This window comes from Enhydra lutris, unplaced genomic scaffold, assembly GCF_002288905.1.
Source record: "Enhydra lutris kenyoni isolate GAN:26980312 unplaced genomic scaffold, ASM228890v2 scaffoldscaffold12, whole genome shotgun sequence".
NCBI classification, from domain to species: Eukaryota; Metazoa; Chordata; class Mammalia; order Carnivora; family Mustelidae; genus Enhydra; species Enhydra lutris.
The window spans coordinates 11,807,375-11,825,891 of NW_019154096.1; the positions used below are offsets into that span (position 1 = coordinate 11,807,375).

At 44.1% G+C, this 18,517-nt stretch overlaps 1 protein-coding gene across 4 annotated transcripts in view; it reads right to left on the reverse strand.

Annotated features, from left to right (window-relative positions):
• LOC111145160 (ZW10 interacting kinetochore protein) overlaps window positions 1–7,357 on the reverse strand; it is a 28,170-nt gene extending 20,813 nt beyond the window's left edge. For 2 of the 4 annotated variants that reach the window (XM_022499857.1, XM_022499858.1), the window contains exons 1-8: window positions 7,286–7,326; window positions 6,591–6,681; window positions 6,318–6,441; window positions 6,016–6,182; window positions 5,837–5,893; window positions 5,189–5,331; window positions 4,948–5,107; window positions 4,737–4,854 (exon numbers count right to left, since the gene is read on the reverse strand). In XM_022499857.1, coding sequence (XP_022355565.1) covers window positions 4,777–4,854; window positions 4,948–5,107; window positions 5,189–5,331; window positions 5,837–5,893; window positions 6,016–6,182; window positions 6,318–6,441; window positions 6,591–6,681; window positions 7,286–7,326 — 861 coding nt within the window. In that variant the 3' untranslated portion in view covers window positions 4,737–4,776. Of the gene's footprint in view, window positions 1–4,736; window positions 4,855–4,947; window positions 5,108–5,188; window positions 5,332–5,836; window positions 5,894–6,015; window positions 6,183–6,317; window positions 6,442–6,590; window positions 6,682–7,285 lie in introns of all 4 variants that reach the window. The other 2 variants (XM_022499856.1, XM_022499859.1) reach the window with 2 other exon arrangements.
• Between the last annotated feature and the right edge of the window lie 11,160 nt (window positions 7,358–18,517).

Below are 18,517 nucleotides of genomic sequence, written 5' to 3' on the forward strand. Positions count from 1 at the left end.
TCCATTGCATATATATATATATATATATATATATATATATATATATATACATATACACACCACATCTTCTTTTTCTATTCATCTGTTGATGGATGTCTAGGTTCTTTCCATAGTTTGGCTATTGTGGACATTGCTGCTATAAACATTCGGGTGCACGTGCCCCTTCGGAGCACCACGTTTGTATCTTTAGGGTATATATCCAGTAGTGCAATCGCTGGGTCATAGGGTAGCTCTATTTTCAGTTTTTTGAGGAAGCTCCACACTGTTTTCCAGAGTGGTTGCACCAGCTTGCATTCCCACCAACAGTGCAGGAGGGTTCCCCTTTCTCCGCATCCTCGCCAGCATCTGTCATGTCCTGACTTGTTAATTTTAGCCATTCTGACTGGTGTTAGGTGGTATCTCATTGTGGTTTTGATTTGTATTTCCCTGTTACCTTGAACTGGGCACAGGCTGGGTGAGCTCGGAGCGCGGCCAGAGACCAGGGAGACAGAGTGATTGAGCGCTTTCCTCCAAGCGCGCGGCTGGAGGCCGGGGAGACGGAGCGACCGAGTGCTCCTCTCCAAGCGCGTGTGGCTGGAGGCTGGGGAGATGGGAGTAACCGAGCGCTTTTCTCCAAAAACATCTTTTAAGAATGAGAATAAAAGGGGCTCCTGGGTGGCTCAGTCAGTGAATTGTCTGCCTTCAGCTTAGGTCATGATCTCAGGGTCCTGGGATGGAGCCCCACATCTGGCTCTCTGCTCAGCGGGAAGCCTGCTTCTCCCTCTCCCTCTGCAGCTCCCCCTGCGTGTGCTCTCTTGCTCTCTCTCTCAAATAAATAAATAAAATCATAAAAAAAAAAAAGAATGAGAATAAAATAAAAAATATTTCATAGATTTCATAGTAAGAAATAAGTGTTATAGAGCCTCCGGACCCTAACTATAAGAAAGTCCAATACATGTATCTCACATGGAGCCATCATGCCATATCAAAGCTGACTTCTAAAAATCAAGTAGGAGGAAAAAAAAAATCAAAATAAATGAGTGAACATTAACACAACACTGTAGAGAACAGGAAGTCTGATTTGCGAGAAGAGAACAAGCTAGAAGTAATAAACTGGACAAAAGTATCTTATAAAATTTCATAGTATGATCAACGGTCAAGTCTTCTCAGCTTCAGTACTTATTACATTTCACTGCAGACTTTATTAACTACCAAAGCTAAACTGGGATAATAATCAGGAAGAACTTCACGAGAAAAAGATAAAAATAACGAGAACAAAATGATTAAAAATAAATAAATAAAAATAAACAAAACCAAAGGCAAAAAAGGAATATATAAGAAACAAGGAAGAGTGAATGAAAAAACTGACACAAATACACAGTCTTAGGGACAAAAATTATGAAACTGGATCTTTAAAAACGTCCTTTAAATGTGGTACAAAAGTGATAAACATAAGGATAAAGAAATGCTGAAATTCAGAAGGTTGTAGGAGAGACGTAGCAGGCGAGAGATCAACCACAGAGCTGGCTAGGTTGTACCAATATCCATCGTATCACAAGCTAAGGAACACTAACCCGGAGATAAAGGAGGCCACTACCTGACTGTTCAGTTCTATTGCGAAGAAAGACACACGCGTAAATGCATCGTGGCTTCAAGTAGCCACAGAGCATGTAAAGCCAACTTTACCAGAACTGCAAGGAGAAATAAACTGACCCACTGTCACACTTGGAGACCTGAACACACCTCTCAGAAGGTAATAATCAGAAAACAAAAAATTAAGCATACAGAAGATTAACCAAACACATAACAAGCATCACCTAAAAGATATATAGAAAACACCACATGCGACAATTCCAAAACAGACATTGTATTCAAATCCATGTGAAACATAAAACAAACAAACAAAAAAAGAGACTATACTCATGGCTGTAACTGCTCTCTACACCAAATTTCAAAGTTTTTACCATATAGATGACATTTTCTGACCAAATTAGAATAAACTTAGAAGGATTATCTTCCCACATAAAGGAGAAAATTTCAAAATTATTCTTCTAAGAAACTCAGGAATCAAATAATGGGAAACAGAAAATTCTGTGAATTGAATGACCATGAAAATACTTACAGAAAACTAGAAAAAATGTATACCCTTACATGTTTATTTGAGAAAATGAATGAAGAACCAAATGCACAAGCTTATCAACCGAAACACATTAGAAGTTTACAAACAAAGCACATCTTCTTCACCGAAATACAGAAGGTAGGGAATAGCCAAGAAAGGACTACCAATCGATGAGTCAAAACAGACATATGACAGTGGGTCACAAAAGCCAATCTCTGACTCTTTCGATATTTGCAACTGAATGAACATCTGAAATAGGTCAAAGAGAAAATCAGGTAAGGTACAAAAATATCAGGAGTCCAACATTAGGCCATCCTACAACAGGCTGCAGACATTAAAAGGGTAAAAAAAAAATCATCATAACTTTATACCAATAACCTTAAAAAATTAGAAATGAAAAATTCTTAGAAAAATGTGACAGTAGCTAGGAAATATGAAATTATAACTCAGGAAAAAAGCAAAATGTATTGCACCACAAAAGAAAATTTTGTTTAAAAGGAAAACATTGTTTTTATAGGTATCAGAGAGAGTGTTTCTATTAGTCAGACTAAGCCTACCGTCCATTTTGTTTATCAAGGACACTCCTGGTCCTGACTAGTGTCCATCCCTCCCTGTGCCTTAATGGCCTCCATGTCCCTCCACCAGATGGAAAAGAGGAAGAGGAAATACTCAGCAGGCAGCAGAGACCACAACTTCCTAGGGGGAGGCTCCCACCCTGCACAGGGGTGCCTGGTGCAAATATAGTGAACAGGACAGTGTTTAGGGAACCTAAGTGAGGACAGAGTAGCTATCCTATCTGAAAACAAATCCCAATTCCTGAGCTTGTCAGTGCAGAGTACCAACACCATGGACCAGACTGGCCAACAGAACACTCGAGCCTCCCCTCCCCTTTGGCCTCATGTGTGCATTGACTTGTTCGTACTCCCTGAGAGAAAGCTGGTTCCCAGAAGTTCCTCAGAGGTCTAAGTGGGGTTATTGGTCATCTACCCAATCTCTTCCCCTGTCCCTTGACATGGAGCATCTCAAAACATTCCTTGACCTGCACTGCAGGCTCCACAGAGTCTCCTGTCTCTGCTGACTCTCTGGCAGCCACCATGTGTGCAAGGACATGGTGAGTCCACACCAGCCCAACCCATACCCCAAGGGCCCCCTAGGAGGCCCTTCTTCCTCACTGTGGGTATTTCTGCTCTCCCCTACATACCGTAAAAATTTCGGGGTCTACAAGACTACAAAAATAATCCAGAATGCAGGAGAGGGGAGCCCACCCAGTAGGAAGCAGAGGAAGGACTAGACTGCTATGTGGGTTGCTAGAAGGCTACATTCAGGACCACGTGTGAGTGGCTGGATGGGCAGATGGAGAGCACCCCTTCAGCTATCTGTGTGCTCCTTAGAGAAAAATCCTCAATCCTCACCACCCACCTCACTCCGTCACGATGGAGTCTTCAAAGACCTCTGGTATCTGTCCCACTTCATACATACACAATGGGCCAACACATTCAAAAGAACAATTAGAACACTTGGGACCTCTGAAAGGCAGAGGAAATGACCAGCGTACCCAAGGATCTCAATCTCTACCTGCCAGGAGGCACCCTGGTCAGAGACACAGCAGAGAGCAGCATCTCTTGAAACTCTCTCACCACAAACAAAGCCCCACTGTCTCTTTCTCAGAGATGCTTGAGTCCTGCTCACAGAGGAGGGTCCTGTTCTCAATGGGAGAATGGGTTTCCCACCGCAGCTGTCACTGGTGTCCCTCCCTCTCTTCGCAAGCAGCCTTTCGCTCCCAATCAGAGAGGTAATCTCTGCCAAGCAGCCATATCCCCACTGTTCCCGCACCCAGCAAGAGACACGTGGAGGAGAGGGGGCAAACAGACAGAGAACACACACACCCCCGCAGATGAGGGTCTCTCTGTTACTACTGCTCTAAATTTACCATACTATTGTTTTCAGTTTGTTTTCCCATGTTTACCACACTCTGCAATCAGGTATTGACCCGTTTACTTGTTCATGATCATTATGTTCCCCACAGCCAGCCAAGGACTAGTCAGACAGACAAGCCCGCTGCTATAGCTCCAGTTCATAGCAAGGGCCCTGGCACAAAGCATGGATTCAATCAATATTTGGGTCAGCAATTAAAATTACCTTCCTGTATCTAACCACCTGCACAAAGCATTCTCCTCTTCCCTGAATTAATCAGCTCAGCATGTTTGATTCATATAAATTTGGACGAGCAATCCATGAGGCTCCAGGCCAGGGCCCCTTTCCCATCTGCACCCTCTCTATTCACACCAGTCCCAGCACCTGTCATATTACTGGCTTCAAGTGTGGCTCTTCCAACCAACACAGGAACAGGAAAAAGATAACTAACAGACCTCTAGGGCTCTTAATCAACAGAATCCAGAGCCCACCCCCATCTAGGTCATGGTCAGAAACCAGACTGATCAGGAATTCCTAGTCCATCCTGCAATAGGGTGGGACTAGGGACTTCAGGAAGACAAAGAGGGGTTAGCCCAAGGCAGCTGGGTACAGGATGTAGCGATAAGCTTCAGCCATAGATTAATCCTTGTTCCTTCCCATCTTCTGCCCCTCTGTGAAAACAGAGCTGAGAGAGAGAGACCAAAGGTCCTCCTTCCTTCCATACCTACAGTCCAGGGACACCAGAGTCCAGAGTCTGACCTGCTCTAGGTTCCTTTCCCATGTTGTTGTCCCTCAGGAAGCCCAGGTGAGCTCGGATCTCCAGCAGGCTGTGGGCCATCAGCCTTGGGGACAGAGACAGGGTATGGGTGGTGGGTGAAGCCTATCTCCCAGCTTCTTTCTCCACCTCCCTGGCTCCCAGCCCATCTCTCATTCACCTTGGATGGCATACTCCTGTCTTCCCCTATGGTATCCCCAGGGTTCTGTGTCTGTGGCTTATCCTTAGAAAGATCCAGCATCTGTGGCAGCTCTGTCTCTGCCTCGGGAAACGGCAGCTGCCCCTGCAGAGTGTATAACAGCTGGAGGAAGGTCTGGTGCCTGGAAGGAGAGGGATAAAGAGAGTTGTAAAGAAGGGAAACTGGACTGGGCTGAGTCTGCAGCTCACACTCCCAACCTCACCTGTGAAGTGTGTCCCTCTTCTGCCCCGCCTGCTGTTGCAGACTTCCAAGCTCCTGAGACAGTTGCACAAGCTCCTGCTGAGCTCCTCTCTGCCGCTGCCTCACCTCTGCAGAGGCTTCTGCCAGATGCTGCAGATGCTTCTCCTACCGGGAATGAGAAGGCAAACGTGGCTCCTTGGATGCGCAGGTCTTACAGCCATTTTCTTAACCCCTCCAGGCTAGACCCGACTTGGGGCTCAGACCCACAGATGGAAAGGGGGACCCTAGCCGCTTTAGGCAAAACCGGGGCCCTAGAGAAAAACGAATGAGCTATTCCAGTGGGAAGCATTCTGAATGAAAAGGGCAGATAGGATAACTTATCTAGCCTGCTAGGTGACATGCGGCCCTGTAAGCACTTGCTCTGCTAACAACTTCATCAACTGAGACCCATACAGTAGGTGCTAACCTCACTTCCACTCCAGACAAGACTCAGATGCACAGGAAGTGAGGGAACTGCCCAAAGTCCTAACACGGGACGTGGTGATGCTGGCCCCTATGCTATAATGCCTCACACGAGAGGAGGGGAAAGGAGGTCCTCCAGGCAGAGGATTTAGCTCATGCAATGACATGGTGGTGGGGAAGGGAGATTTTCCTAGGGATGTGGACCCACCTGTTGCAGCTGCCACTGCTTCTGGGCTGTTCTCAGTCTCTCCGTGGCCACTCGCTTCTGCAGGGAAACAAAGGAGAGGAACAAGGAGAGGAGGAGTGTTTTTCTGGTTGGATTCTGGGAGGTGGCCAGTAGGCTCAGCCCAGCATGCGTGCCCTTTCCCTCCTCTCTGCCTGGCTCACCTTGGCCTGGAGCTCTTCCAGGGCTCCGAGGAGCTGCGCCCGCTTCCTCTGGGCCTCCACCATTGTGGGCAAAGCCTGGGTCAGGGCACCTGTGATGGCTTCCACATGCTCCTGGTAGGAGGCCTTCAGCTCTTTCCATTGCTCCTTGGCTGCAAGTGCCTTCTGCCCTGAAAGGATCCACCAAAGATAAGAACATAAAGGAGACTAACCTGCCTGCCTACAACACTGGGACCTCTGCTTTCCCATCAGCTGACCCTACTGACAGCTCCTTCCTTCCCCATCCCACCCCCCTGCCTACTCACGGCTGGTGTCTTCAGAAGCCAAGGGGTCTAGTCCCTGGACAACATCCTCCTGAGCCAAGAAGTTCTGCAGGAAGTCTACTACCTGAAGCTGGCTGCAGAGCAGCTTGTCCTTCTTCCGGGAGTCCTGTTTGGAGAGCAGGCAAAGTCAGGGAACATCATTACCTGTATGCCCTGGCAGGCTGAGACTGCCTTCCTGGGTGCTCACCATCCCCACCACCCACTAACCCGACGAGAGGACCCAGGAGAGCCGCCAGCAGCCAATCCTGCACATACCATCACAAACTCCGCCAGGATCTGGGCCGGCAGCTCTGCCTCTTCTTGCCGGCCGATGGGCTCCACGATGTCTGCCAGCTTGGCCAGGACCCTGAGCGAAAGAAGATGGGGGAAAAGGGAGACTCCTTGGGTGCTAATCCTGACCAAATGGAATGCAGACACATACATAGACCTGTACCAATGATGAGTCTTGCCCTGACCGGTAGGCCTGCAGAGCTGTTGGGGAGCAGGAACGGCGTGTGTATAAAGGCAATACACGCCCTGAATAAGTTAAGCAGAGCAAGGGGAATCAGGGCAGCACAGGGACAGGAAGACAAGGGGCTCCCGCTCCGACGTGCAGAGGGAGTCCCAGGCAGGTAGCAACCTGGGGCAGAGTCTGAGGAGTACAGTCCAGGCTCTCCGGGTCCTTCCCCTCTGGGGGCTAAAGCGCCCCCAGGCAGGCAGGGGTGGGGAAGTGTGCCTGGACGGAGGGGACACAGAAGCTAAGTGACCCTCCCACACGCGTCCTGCGTGGGCGCAGCTAACCGCGAGGGGACGTGGAGGTGCGCGGGGACATGCCGTGGTGTGCGCGCGCGGGGAGAGGGAAGTCCCTCCCGCAGTCGCCGAGGCCCGCACAGCTGGGTGCCGGGACCACCGGGGATCCGCATGGTACGGCAGGGTCCTCCCCTCCCGCCCCCGGCTGTCACCTAACTTACTGAAGCGCTGGGGCTCGCACCCCGGCTTCCGGCCCCTCCATGTCTGCGGCCGGTGGGCTTCTGCTCTTCCGCCGCCAGCCCGCAATGCCCTTTGGATTCGCCGCGGCTGCGCGCCTGGGCAAGCGATTGGCTGCGGGGCCAGGGGGCGGGAACCAACGGCCAGCGTGCACTCTGATTGGTAAGCGCCGACGAGCGAGCCGTTGGAACGCCGGATGTTTGCGCCGGCGCCCTGGTGGCCGGCGCGCCGAGTTCTGCGCCTGCGCGCAGCCCGTAGCCGGTGCTGTAGGCTGCGAGTGTTCTGTGGGCCCGGACGAGGGAGCGCGGCCGCTTCCCACTTGACGGGGCTTGGAGAATAAGTCTCTGAGTTCGGGGTTTAGGGGAGTCCTTAAGCCCTGAGTTCACTTTAAAAATTATGTTGTGGTAGAGGGAGAACACTGGGTGTGCTTTCACAGATGCTTGGCATTCTTAGGAAAGAACAGGAATCCTAGAGGCGCAGGGGGCCGCTGATGGCAGCGCCGGAACGCGTCGCTTTCTGACAGACGTGTCCGAGGAGGCGTCTCCCCGACCCACCAGTGCCTGCTCGCCACTCCGGGGCTCCGCCCGCCGGCCGGGGTCCGCCCCGGACCGCGGCGGAGAACCTGTTCCGCGCTGCTTTTGGTTAGCTGAGTGCATGGCACCGTAGGCCCCAGGGGGGCTGCGGGGAAAGGACGTAAGGAACTGGAAGACGCTGAGAGGCAGGAACCATGATTGGCTCCTCCCGGTAAGGCCGAAAGCTGCACCAGCTAGGGGCCCTGGGTAGAGCGCTCAGACCGGCATGCCTGAACAGCAGCCTTCAACGTACGGTTTACAATGTCTGGCATCCAGTTAAAAACCACAAAGTTTGCAGAAAAGGAGGAAAAGAAAAACCATAATGAGAAGAAAAAGAAATCACTGATCAGAAAAGAAATAAATGTTAGAATCAAACAGGCAAGGAAAACAGTTACGTTCAAAAAAATAAGCAGAGGTATAAAAAGTATAAAAAGGTTAGGATGTGCAGAGAGTGAAATGCTGATGTGGCTGGTGGGAATATAAAAATGATGCATCTGCTCGGGAAATACCAGTTCCTCAAAATGTTAAACACCGGGTGACTATATGGACCCCAGTTCCACTTCTAGGTATATATCCAAGAGAAATGAAAGCGTGTTCGCAGAAAACTTGTACACGAGTGTCCACAGCAGTGTTATTTACAAGGGCCCAAAAGTAGAAGCAACCCAAATGTCCATCAGCGTGACCTGGAAAACAAAATCTACATCATTCAATGGGGTATTTTCCAGTAAAAACAGAAAATGAGGTATACGTGCTTAAGCACAGATGAACCTTGAAAACATTGTGCAAAGTGAAAGAAACCAGTCACAAAAGACGATATTCTATGATCTCACTTAAACAAAATGTCCAGATAGGCAAATCCAAATGAGAAAGTAGACTAATGGTTGTCCAGGGCTAGGATGGGGATGAGAGCGCTGGTGGGGCCCAAATTGGGGGTGGCTAGGGTATGCAGAGGGTCTACAAAGGGACATGGCGTTTTTTGTAGGGGATAAATTAAAATGTCCTAAAATTAGATTATGGAGAGGTTACACAATTGTATAAAAAAATAGCAATTCGGTTTATACTTTAAATGAGTCTCCATAAAGCTCTTTAAAAAGTTAATCAGAGGGGCACCTGGGTGGCTCAGTGGGTTAAGCCTCTGCCTTCGGCTCAGGTCATGATCCCAGAGTCCTGGGATCCAGCCCCGCATTGGGCTCTCTGCTCAGCGGGGAGCCTGCTTCCTCCCCTCTCTCTCTGCCTGTCTCTCTGTCTACTTGTGATCTCTGTCTGTCAAATAAATAAGTAAAATCTTTAAAAAAAAAAAAAAAAGTTAATCAGAGGGGCGTGTCGGTGGCTCAGTTGGTTAAGCCTCTGCCTTTTGTTCAGGTCATGAACTCAGGCTCCTGGAATAGAGCCCCACATCTCTGCTCATCAGGGAGCCTGCTTGTCCCTCTCTCTCTGCCTGCCTCTCTGCCTACTTGTGATCTTTGTCTGTCAAAAATAAGAAAAATCTTAAAAAGTTAATCAGAGTTATGAAACATATAATAAAGACCTAAATCAAACTTGTGAAAACTACAATGGTGAAAACTACAATGTGAAAGATGAAATAGGTGAGTAGCAGACTAAACATTACATAAAGAAAAAAAATGAAATTGAAGACTTCAACTTAGAAACTAAGATAAATTATAGAAAGTTAAAATGAAATAAAAAGAACAAAATAACAGTAAGCTGTGGGACAGTTTGTAAAGCTTAATATACTTAAAAAGGAAGTCCCTGAAGGAGGCAAGAGGACAAAAACTAATAATGACCAAAAAACTTGAAATTTGATGAAAACTGTAAATTCACAGTAACATGAAGAAAACTAACCAAGACCTACATAGTTGTGTAGCTTGAAACCATTGATATGAGAAAATCTTTTTATTTTTTTTTATTCTTGAAAGCAGCTTGGATGGGGGGGGCAGGGAAAGGGCATGTTATATACAAAGAAAATAATGATATAGTAACTTTCCCTTTGCAAGTAATGCAAGAAACACCAGAGTGAAGCAACATCTTTAAAGTACTGCTAGAAAATAAATTAGTAAACATATAAATAAATAAATAAATAAACTATTGCAGAACCTTCCAGAAAAAGAATGTTAACTAAAGACACATTCAGACATACAAAAGCTGAAGGAATTTATCATTAGCAAATCCACAATACAAGAAATGTGAAAGAAGTCTATTAGGCAGAAGGAAACAACATTAGATTGAAATCTGAATATATACAAAGAAATGAAAAACACCAGAAATAGTAACTACATGAATAAAAATGTATTATTTTAATACTTAAATCTTTTTTTTAAAGATTTTATTTATTTATTTGACAGAGAGAGACACGGAGAGAGAGGAAACATAGGCAGTGGGAGCGGGAGAGGGAGAAGCAGGCTTCCCGCTGAGCAGGGAGCCGGATGAGGGGCTCAATTCCAGGACCCTGGCATCATGACCTGAGCTGAAGGCAGTCGCTTAACAATGGATCCACCCAGGTGCCCCAATACTTAAATCTTTTTTAAAAAGATAATGAACTACAGGGGCACCTGGGTGGCTCAGTTGGTTAAGCCTCTGCATTTGGCTCAGGTCATGATCTCAGGGTCCTGGGATCCAGCCTGGCATTGGGCTCCCTGCTCTGCAGGGAGTCTGCTTCTCCCTCTGCCCCTCCCCCTGCTCATGTTCTCTCTTGCTCTCAAATAAATAAATTCTTAAAAAAAAAAAAAGGTAATGAACTATGTTAATACAAATAGCAATAATGTGGGATTTATAGCATACGCAAAAGTAAAATGTAGCACACAAGAAGGGTGGGGGGAAAGAAACAAAAGTAAATTACACATTTTTGTCATTTATGTAAAGCTGCATATTGGGTAAAAGTGGACCCTGGTAAAATAAAACCATGGACTATAACTCTTTTAGAAGTGGTGCTAATATCCCCCAGGGTGACCACCAATGAGTCAGTCTCCTGTAATCCTTCCCAGTGAAACTAGGACTTGTTTCTACATGATAGAATATAGTACTGGTGGCAGGGTATTCATCTGTTGATCAGGCTACATTAGGCAAAACAGGTCACTCTGATGACGTCATTTCATGACATCATGCTCCTAAGCAAACCAGAGAGGGAGCCCTCCTGCTGGCCTTGAAGAAACAAACTGCTAGTGGTGAAAATGGGGGCGGGGTGGGGGGAGTGTCTAGGAGCAGAAATAGATTCTAGTCCATGGCTGGTGAGATGGGGCCCTCCCTTACGCAACCGCAAGAGGGTAAAGTGGTTCCTGGAAGCAGATTCTTCCCTAAATGAGCCTCCCGAAAAGACTCCAGCCAGGTTTACATCTCGATGGCCACCTTATAAGACTCTGAAAAGAATGCAAAAATCCTGTCCTATGGAAACCACCTGAAATCCTGACCATTGTGGGAGATAACAAACAAATGAGTGTTGCTTTAAGACACTGAATTGTGTGGGGTGCCTGGGTGACTCAGTGTGTTAAGGCTACTGCCTTCAGCTCAGGTCATGATCTCAGGGTCCTGGGATCAAGCCCCAAGTCAGGCTTTCTGCTCAGCGGGGAGCCTGCTTCCCCCTGCCTCTCTGCCTACTTGTTATCTCTATCTATCAAATGAATAAATAAAATCTTAAAAAAAAAAAAAAAGACACTGAATTGTGGTAATTTGTATGCAGCAATAGAAAACTAGTACAAGCAACTTCTAAAATAAGGAAGTAAGAGTTATAGCTAATAAGCCAATAAAATAGATAAAATCTGAGTAATAGTAACAAATCCAAACAAAGCAGAAAAAGGGAATAAGGAAGACGAGATGAGGGAAATAGAAAACAAATACCAAAATGATAGACTTTAAGCCTAATTATATGAATAGGTACATTAAATGGTGCCTTAAGTACACAAAAGGCAGAGATTATCAGATTGGATCTAAAAGCAAAGCAATTACATTAAGAGAAGCACCAGGGGTACCTGGGTGCTGCAGATGGTTAGGCATCCGACTCTTGATTTCCACTCAGGTTATGATCTCAGGGTCCTGGGAGGGATGCAACTGGCCGGGGTCTGCTTGAGGATTCTCTCTCTCTTTCTCTGTCTCTCAAACTCTGGCCCCCTCTCCACTCCTATGTGCTCTTTCTCTCTAAAATAAATAATCTTAGAAAAAAAAAAAAGAAATGCACTAAATATAAAGACAAATTGATCAAGTAAAAGGGTGGGAAAAATTTTGTCATGCTGACGCTAATTAAAAGAATGTAGGGTGGTTATTTTGGTATATATTCAGAGCAAAAAAAATACTACCAGAAATAAAGAAGGTGATTTCATAATGATCAAGTAGTCAGTTCATCATGTGAACTTAATACTCATAAATGTTTATTCACATCAAATCAGAGACCATCAAAATATGTGAATCAAAAACTGGCTGATTTGAAAGGAGAAATAAATCTATAGTTACAGTTGGGATTGCAGTAAGGAATTTACAATATTTGATAGAATACTACATGAAACAGCAGAATACTCATGCTTCCTCAGTGCACACCAAATGATCCAACAAGCCCTTATTATGGGTCATAAAATGCATCTTAATAAATACAAATGAACAGAAGCATACAAAGTGTGTTTTATGTCTGTAAAGGATCCAAATAATTTCCTCTACATGTTTTAAAAATGATGATGTGCTCTCATGGAGCAGTCTTTTTTTTTTTTTTTTTAAGATTTTATTTATTTGACAGACAGAGATCACAAGTAGGCAGAGAGGCAGGCAGAGAGAGAGGAGGAAGCAGGCTCCCCATGGAGCAGAGAGCCCGACGCGGGGCTCAATCCCAGAACCCTGGGATCATGACCTGAGCCAAAGGCAGAGGCTTTAACCCACTGAGCCACCCAGGTGCCCCTTTTTTATTTTTAAAAAAAATCAAGTTAACTGTTAAACTGTTCTTAGATTTCTGCTCAAAATCCTTTACCTATAAGCCTAAATCAAGCCTCTTTATCATAGGTTCACAAAACTGTGGACTTTTTAATACTGATGGTAGTCGCATTTTTACATTCGATTATACAATTACTTGAATGATATATTTCTCCTTTTCTAATCAGTAAACTCATTGAGGGTATGAGTTGGATATATTTTTGCTCATAACCAATGGTAAGCAATTAATAATAATTTGTTATATACATATTGTAAGAGAGAGAGTTTTATGCAAGGTCTTAATAGGCCATTTTAAGGATGCTGGTTTTATCATAAGAGTAATTACAAGCTATTGAAGGTTTCTTGGTTATTAGATGGCAAGTCAGATTTCAGTATAGTAAAATTAAACCTGAATTCTGGATGAAAAAAAAAAAAAAAAGACTGGGAAGTGATACTGTTCCAGTAGTCTTAGGAAGAGATGAGAACATTTCTGGAATGTAGGATTCTGTTTGGTGAAGTGGCAGTGGAAACAGAAATAACTTGATGTATCCAGGTGGAATCATCCATAGATGTTACGATTGAGTGGATCTAGATATACTGAAGTTGCTAAACTGTGTATCAAACGTGAGCTTAGATTTCTGACTATGCAACTGGGTGAATTATGTGGCCATTTCTTGAAATAACCATTTCTGGAAGAGAATCCTGTTTGGGGAATAACAGGGAAAGTTCCTTGACTTGTCTCTGTTGAACTTCTCAGTGTTTTGGCTGAGCAAGTGGATGTTTTTAAGATTCATAGACAAGGAGGTTTAGAATGCAGAAGAAGGATAGAACAGGAAATATGCATTTCCTAGTTATAATTGTATGGGGAACTGAAGCCATCTTTGATAGTATGTAGTGAAAAAGGAGAGGTGGCTGGAACCAATACAGCTGAGTAACTCTGATGTTTTATGGATTTATGGAGCAAGGATGGCTTTTAAGAAGAGAGAAAAGTCTGCAGTGATTAAAAAATAAATGCAAACAAGTGTGATATGCTGCAGGCGAGGGAAAAGAAGGTTTCCAAAAAGAGAGAGATACTGAGCAGTGAAGTAAGACAGGATGGAAATTATTGACTGGAGTTAGCGACAGGGTGATTATTAGTACCCACTGTGAGAGATGTTTGATGGAGTTCTAAGAACACAGAAACCAGGCTATACAGAATTTAAATGAAGCCGATTGCATAGAAGCATTAAAGCCAAGAAATGCAAGTATGTTATACAAAAAGTTCTTAGGAGAATTTTGGCAGAATACATTAGAATGTGGTCATGCCAACTCTCAAATCAGTTCTTCAATGAAGTTTTAATAAACTCCACTGTAATTTATATTATGTGCATACTTGTAATGAGATAGGCCTCTGCTTTCAGTAAAGAATCTTCCTGCCTGATTCCTAAGAGTCCTTCCTGCTTGTTGAATCTATTTTTTTTAACACTCTAAATATTCTACATATATAAAATAAGTGATTCTTTTTTCCTTAAATGAGGCTTTCTAGGGATGCCTGAATGACTCTGTGGGTTGGGCCACTGCCTTTGGCTCGGGTCGTGATCCTAGGGTCCTGGGATCAAGTCCCACATCGGGCTCCTTGTTTCGGTGGGGAGCCTGCTTCTCTCTCTCCCTCTGCCTGCCACTCTGCCTGCTTGTACACGCTCTCTCTCTCTGACAAATAGATAAATAAAATCTTTAAAAATAAAAAAGTAAATGATGCTTTCTAAAAAGGCACATTTGATTAGATGAGTACTGATTTTGTTAATCTGTTTGTGTTTGAGGGTTTGGGTCCCTTTTATCTATTTATTATAAACTTCCATGGAAATACTGACTTTTGAATCATTTTTTCCCAAATATATTAAATGACCTCATCTTACATCTAAATTTAATAGTTAGGGTAAACTAGCTAAAATTTAAAAAATTAGTTTCTAAATCACATTAGCAACATTTCAATGAGTGTTAGCAATGTATAACTAACGTCTGTCATGCCAGACAATGAAAATTTCAGAATATTTCCACAGATGGGGGAGTTGAGGTGGCTCAGTTGGTGAGTGCAGAATCTTGGTTTCCTCCAGATATGATCTAAGGGTCCCGAGGTCCCGCCCTGGGAGCCCCATATCTGGGTCAGATCTCAGTGGAGAATCTGCTTCTCCTACTCTGTCTGCCCCTCTCCCGCTCCTGTATTCTCTCTCTCTCTCTTTCTCTCTCTCACACACACACACACACACATAAATAAATAAAATCTTAGAGAGAAAGAATATTTCCACTGATGGAAGCAATGTTTCAAAAATAAATTATAAGTATATTAGACATGTATATCCTGTACTTCGTGTACAAAAGTTTATATGTACATTAGTTTCAACATAACCAGGAGGTTAAAAGGAATTCCATAGTTTAAAAAATGTAACATTTGCAGTAAAGAAGTTCCCCATACACAGACTGTACGTGTTTATAATTTTAAGGAGTGCATGTTTGCATCTAATCCAACCCTAAAGCCCTCCATAAATTATACATAGAAATTTTGTGTTCCTCAACCAATCTTCATCTGTTGCAGAAGTAAGAGCATGGCCAGAGAGGAAGTGAATTCCCTTAAGCATATAACTGACATGGGAATTATATTTTCCTTATTAAGATGGTGAAGTCTATATTCAATCACCGAACAAGTGGCAAATAGAAAAAATAAAGCATACACTCCTGGAAACAGAAAATTTCCTCACTCATTTTGAAGCTTTTATGTATAGCACATGTGAAATGGTTTCGAAAGTAGCACTTAGGCTAGCATTCAATTGGAACATCAACTGTTGTTTCAGGATGCATGAAGTGATTGTGGGGAAGATTCATCCGAAATTCATAGAGCGTTAAGCAAATATAAGTAATGCGATAAGACGTGTCTTTGCAACTGACCACAGAAAAACTCCTCCAGTACTTTGTAAAACATTAAAGACAATATATCATGTTTTGGGCACTGATTTCCAACTGCACAGAAACTTCTGTTTGGTATGTCCACCTCTCCCAGCATCGTTTTAGGATTTGAAGTTGCATTTCCAGACCTTCTGAGCCCTGGGACAAGTTCCTCTAAATAGATCAAGGGAAATCCAATGAATAAAACATCGCATATAAATAGGTATGTATATTGTAACTATTTGTCTATCTATCTCTGTCTTCACACACACCTTTACACGTGTATTTGTGTACCTTACACCATAAACATCAACTGAAAAGTCGTATTTAAAAATCCTATATATTTTTTCCTAGAACTTTAATGCTAGCCTTTTTTCTCTGTAGAATCACTGTTTTTTTTTCCTTTCCATGTCACAATCATGCACAGATTACTAACATGTAATTCCACTGTGATTTTTATTAATTCAGAGGCTAAAGCAATAATGATTTGTGCCAGGACATTTTCAAAAAATGTATTAAATTATATTCATTATTGAGATAAAACTGTCAAAAGTATTTCCTCTTTCCTAAGGTCCTCAACATAGGAATATTTTTCTATGTTTATATCATTTTTTAAAAGATTTTATTTATTTATTTGACAGAGAGAGAGAGAGAGAGATCTCAAGTAGGCAGAGAAGCAGGCAGAGAGAGGGGGGAAGCAGGCTCCCAGTTGAGCAGAGAGCCCAATGCAGGGCTCCATCCCAGGACCCTGGGATCATGACCTGAGCTGAAGGCAGAGGCTTTAACCAACTAAGCCACCCAGGTGCCCTGTTTATATCATTTTAGACCATTGGCTGATGGATTTTTTTTTCTTCTATATCTCAAGGTATGTGGTATGGTTTCTATTTGCCTTTGTGTTTTTCTTTTTTTTAAATTACCTTTATTTTTACCACCATATGGCATTTCAAAGGTTGGCTGCCAATAATTTTTAGAGAAGACTAAGTACCAGACTAAGTACCAGACTTAGACACTGGACCAACAACTACCGGTGTCTCCAGAATATTCTGGAGCTGGCGAGACCAAATTCCAGGCCAGTAAATTCTTCTTTCTCTAGATAAATATCTTAAACAGAGAGATGGCCAGTTAGACTTTTGGAAAGAATTTTATATTCAAATAAAAGAACTTGACACAATAACTCACCTTATTTAATAGAAAGTAGGCACGGAGATTAAATATTTCATTAACAGGACATGGTAATATATTGATAAAGTGAGATAATTTGCTCTGACCCATTAGGTACTTTTTTCCCCCTCATAAAAATATAAGAAAACATACACTCTCTGAAAATTTCAGGAGCCAATCATCTTAGTGTTCTGAAAAGAGTAACAGCAAATTCTCAACGGAGGTGCTCATTCTGAGATTTGGAAAAGAAAATGACCAAACCTGGCATCTATGGAAACTCTGCGCCTGATGGATGAAACTCACATTTATTAATCCCAAAGCACTCTACTAGGTTTTAAAAAATAATAAACACATTCTCATTAGTTGCCACACAGATGCTGTCTGAACTAACTTTTGTCATTTCCAAACTAAAAGAAAGGGAACAGAAGCTCAGGAAAGCGTAACTAGTCAAAGTAACTTAGCCAAGGCCACAGAGTCATAAACTGCAAAGCAACACCTGAAACTAATCTGTGGGACACCACCGAAGCCGCTCTCTCTCACTTGCACTGAGTGCAGTTGGGCCTGAGAGGTCTGGGCAGTGAAACTTCGTGAAAGGCCTGTGTCTCCTTGAGGCATTAGTATCTCCCTTGCTCCGTGGTTCCCAAGGTATTTAAAGCTGAGTTGCGGTGGTTTTGTTATTTTGTTCCTGTCCTGTTCTACCTACGTGCAATAGTAGAGCGTTACCCTCCAAAATGTGTATGCCTTATATGCATGGTTTCTGAAACTTTAAAAACGTCACTGATTGGTAGTTTCAGACACTGAGATAGTCTAGAGGTGGCATACATCAGTACATACAGATATTTAATTACTCCTTGTTACAGCACTCCAATGACGAGCTTGTTCAATAGTTTGTATCTCAACTATCTTTTATTGGACTGGGGAGTTCTGGGGAGTGCAGGGTCAGTAGGAACAACACCCCCTGTTCTTCCATCTCCGCACACTCCTGGCTGCGTAATGAATGGAGAGGCAACGAGGAATAGAAGGGGTAGACAACAGAAGGAGAAAAGGAGAGAAAGGCAAGGAAACCTCTGCTCTCTCTGACCGAGGGACTGGGACAGTAGACACCCAGCAGAGATCGAGGGGTCACAAGCTTCTCTCCAGCAGGGCCTCTGCTGGTGACCCAAACCACCAAGAGCAGTCATCACAGCAAAGGCCTAGTCTGCAGCCCCTGCTTCATGCCCCAGGCCAAGCAACAGAGACTCGTGGCTACCTCACCACTGGTCCAGAGCCAGGCCCGAGGCCAAAAACCTGAGGGTCCCTGACCTCCCCCAGGTGGGATGAGGGGACCAGGACCATCCGTGGCTTCTCTCCACCCCAGAAGACTGCCTGGGGCCCCCCCACAGACACTGGTGGGGCTTGAGCAAGGGTCCCAGCAGTACCTGAAAACCAAGCCAACAAGCATGACATGGCAAAGGCTCAAAAACGAAACTCTGATGGGAATTAAAGTTCAGAGAATTAAGTAGAACTCACAGCCTAAACATAAACACGGTTGCTGCCTTTGAAGGATACAGAGGGATACGGCAGTTAGATAACAACAAGAGTCCCGACCGAGATAAACAGAGTGCCTGATCTAGAACAGAAAATCACTCCTTATACCAGCAAACAGAACAGCACCATTTCATGAAAAAAGACAACCAA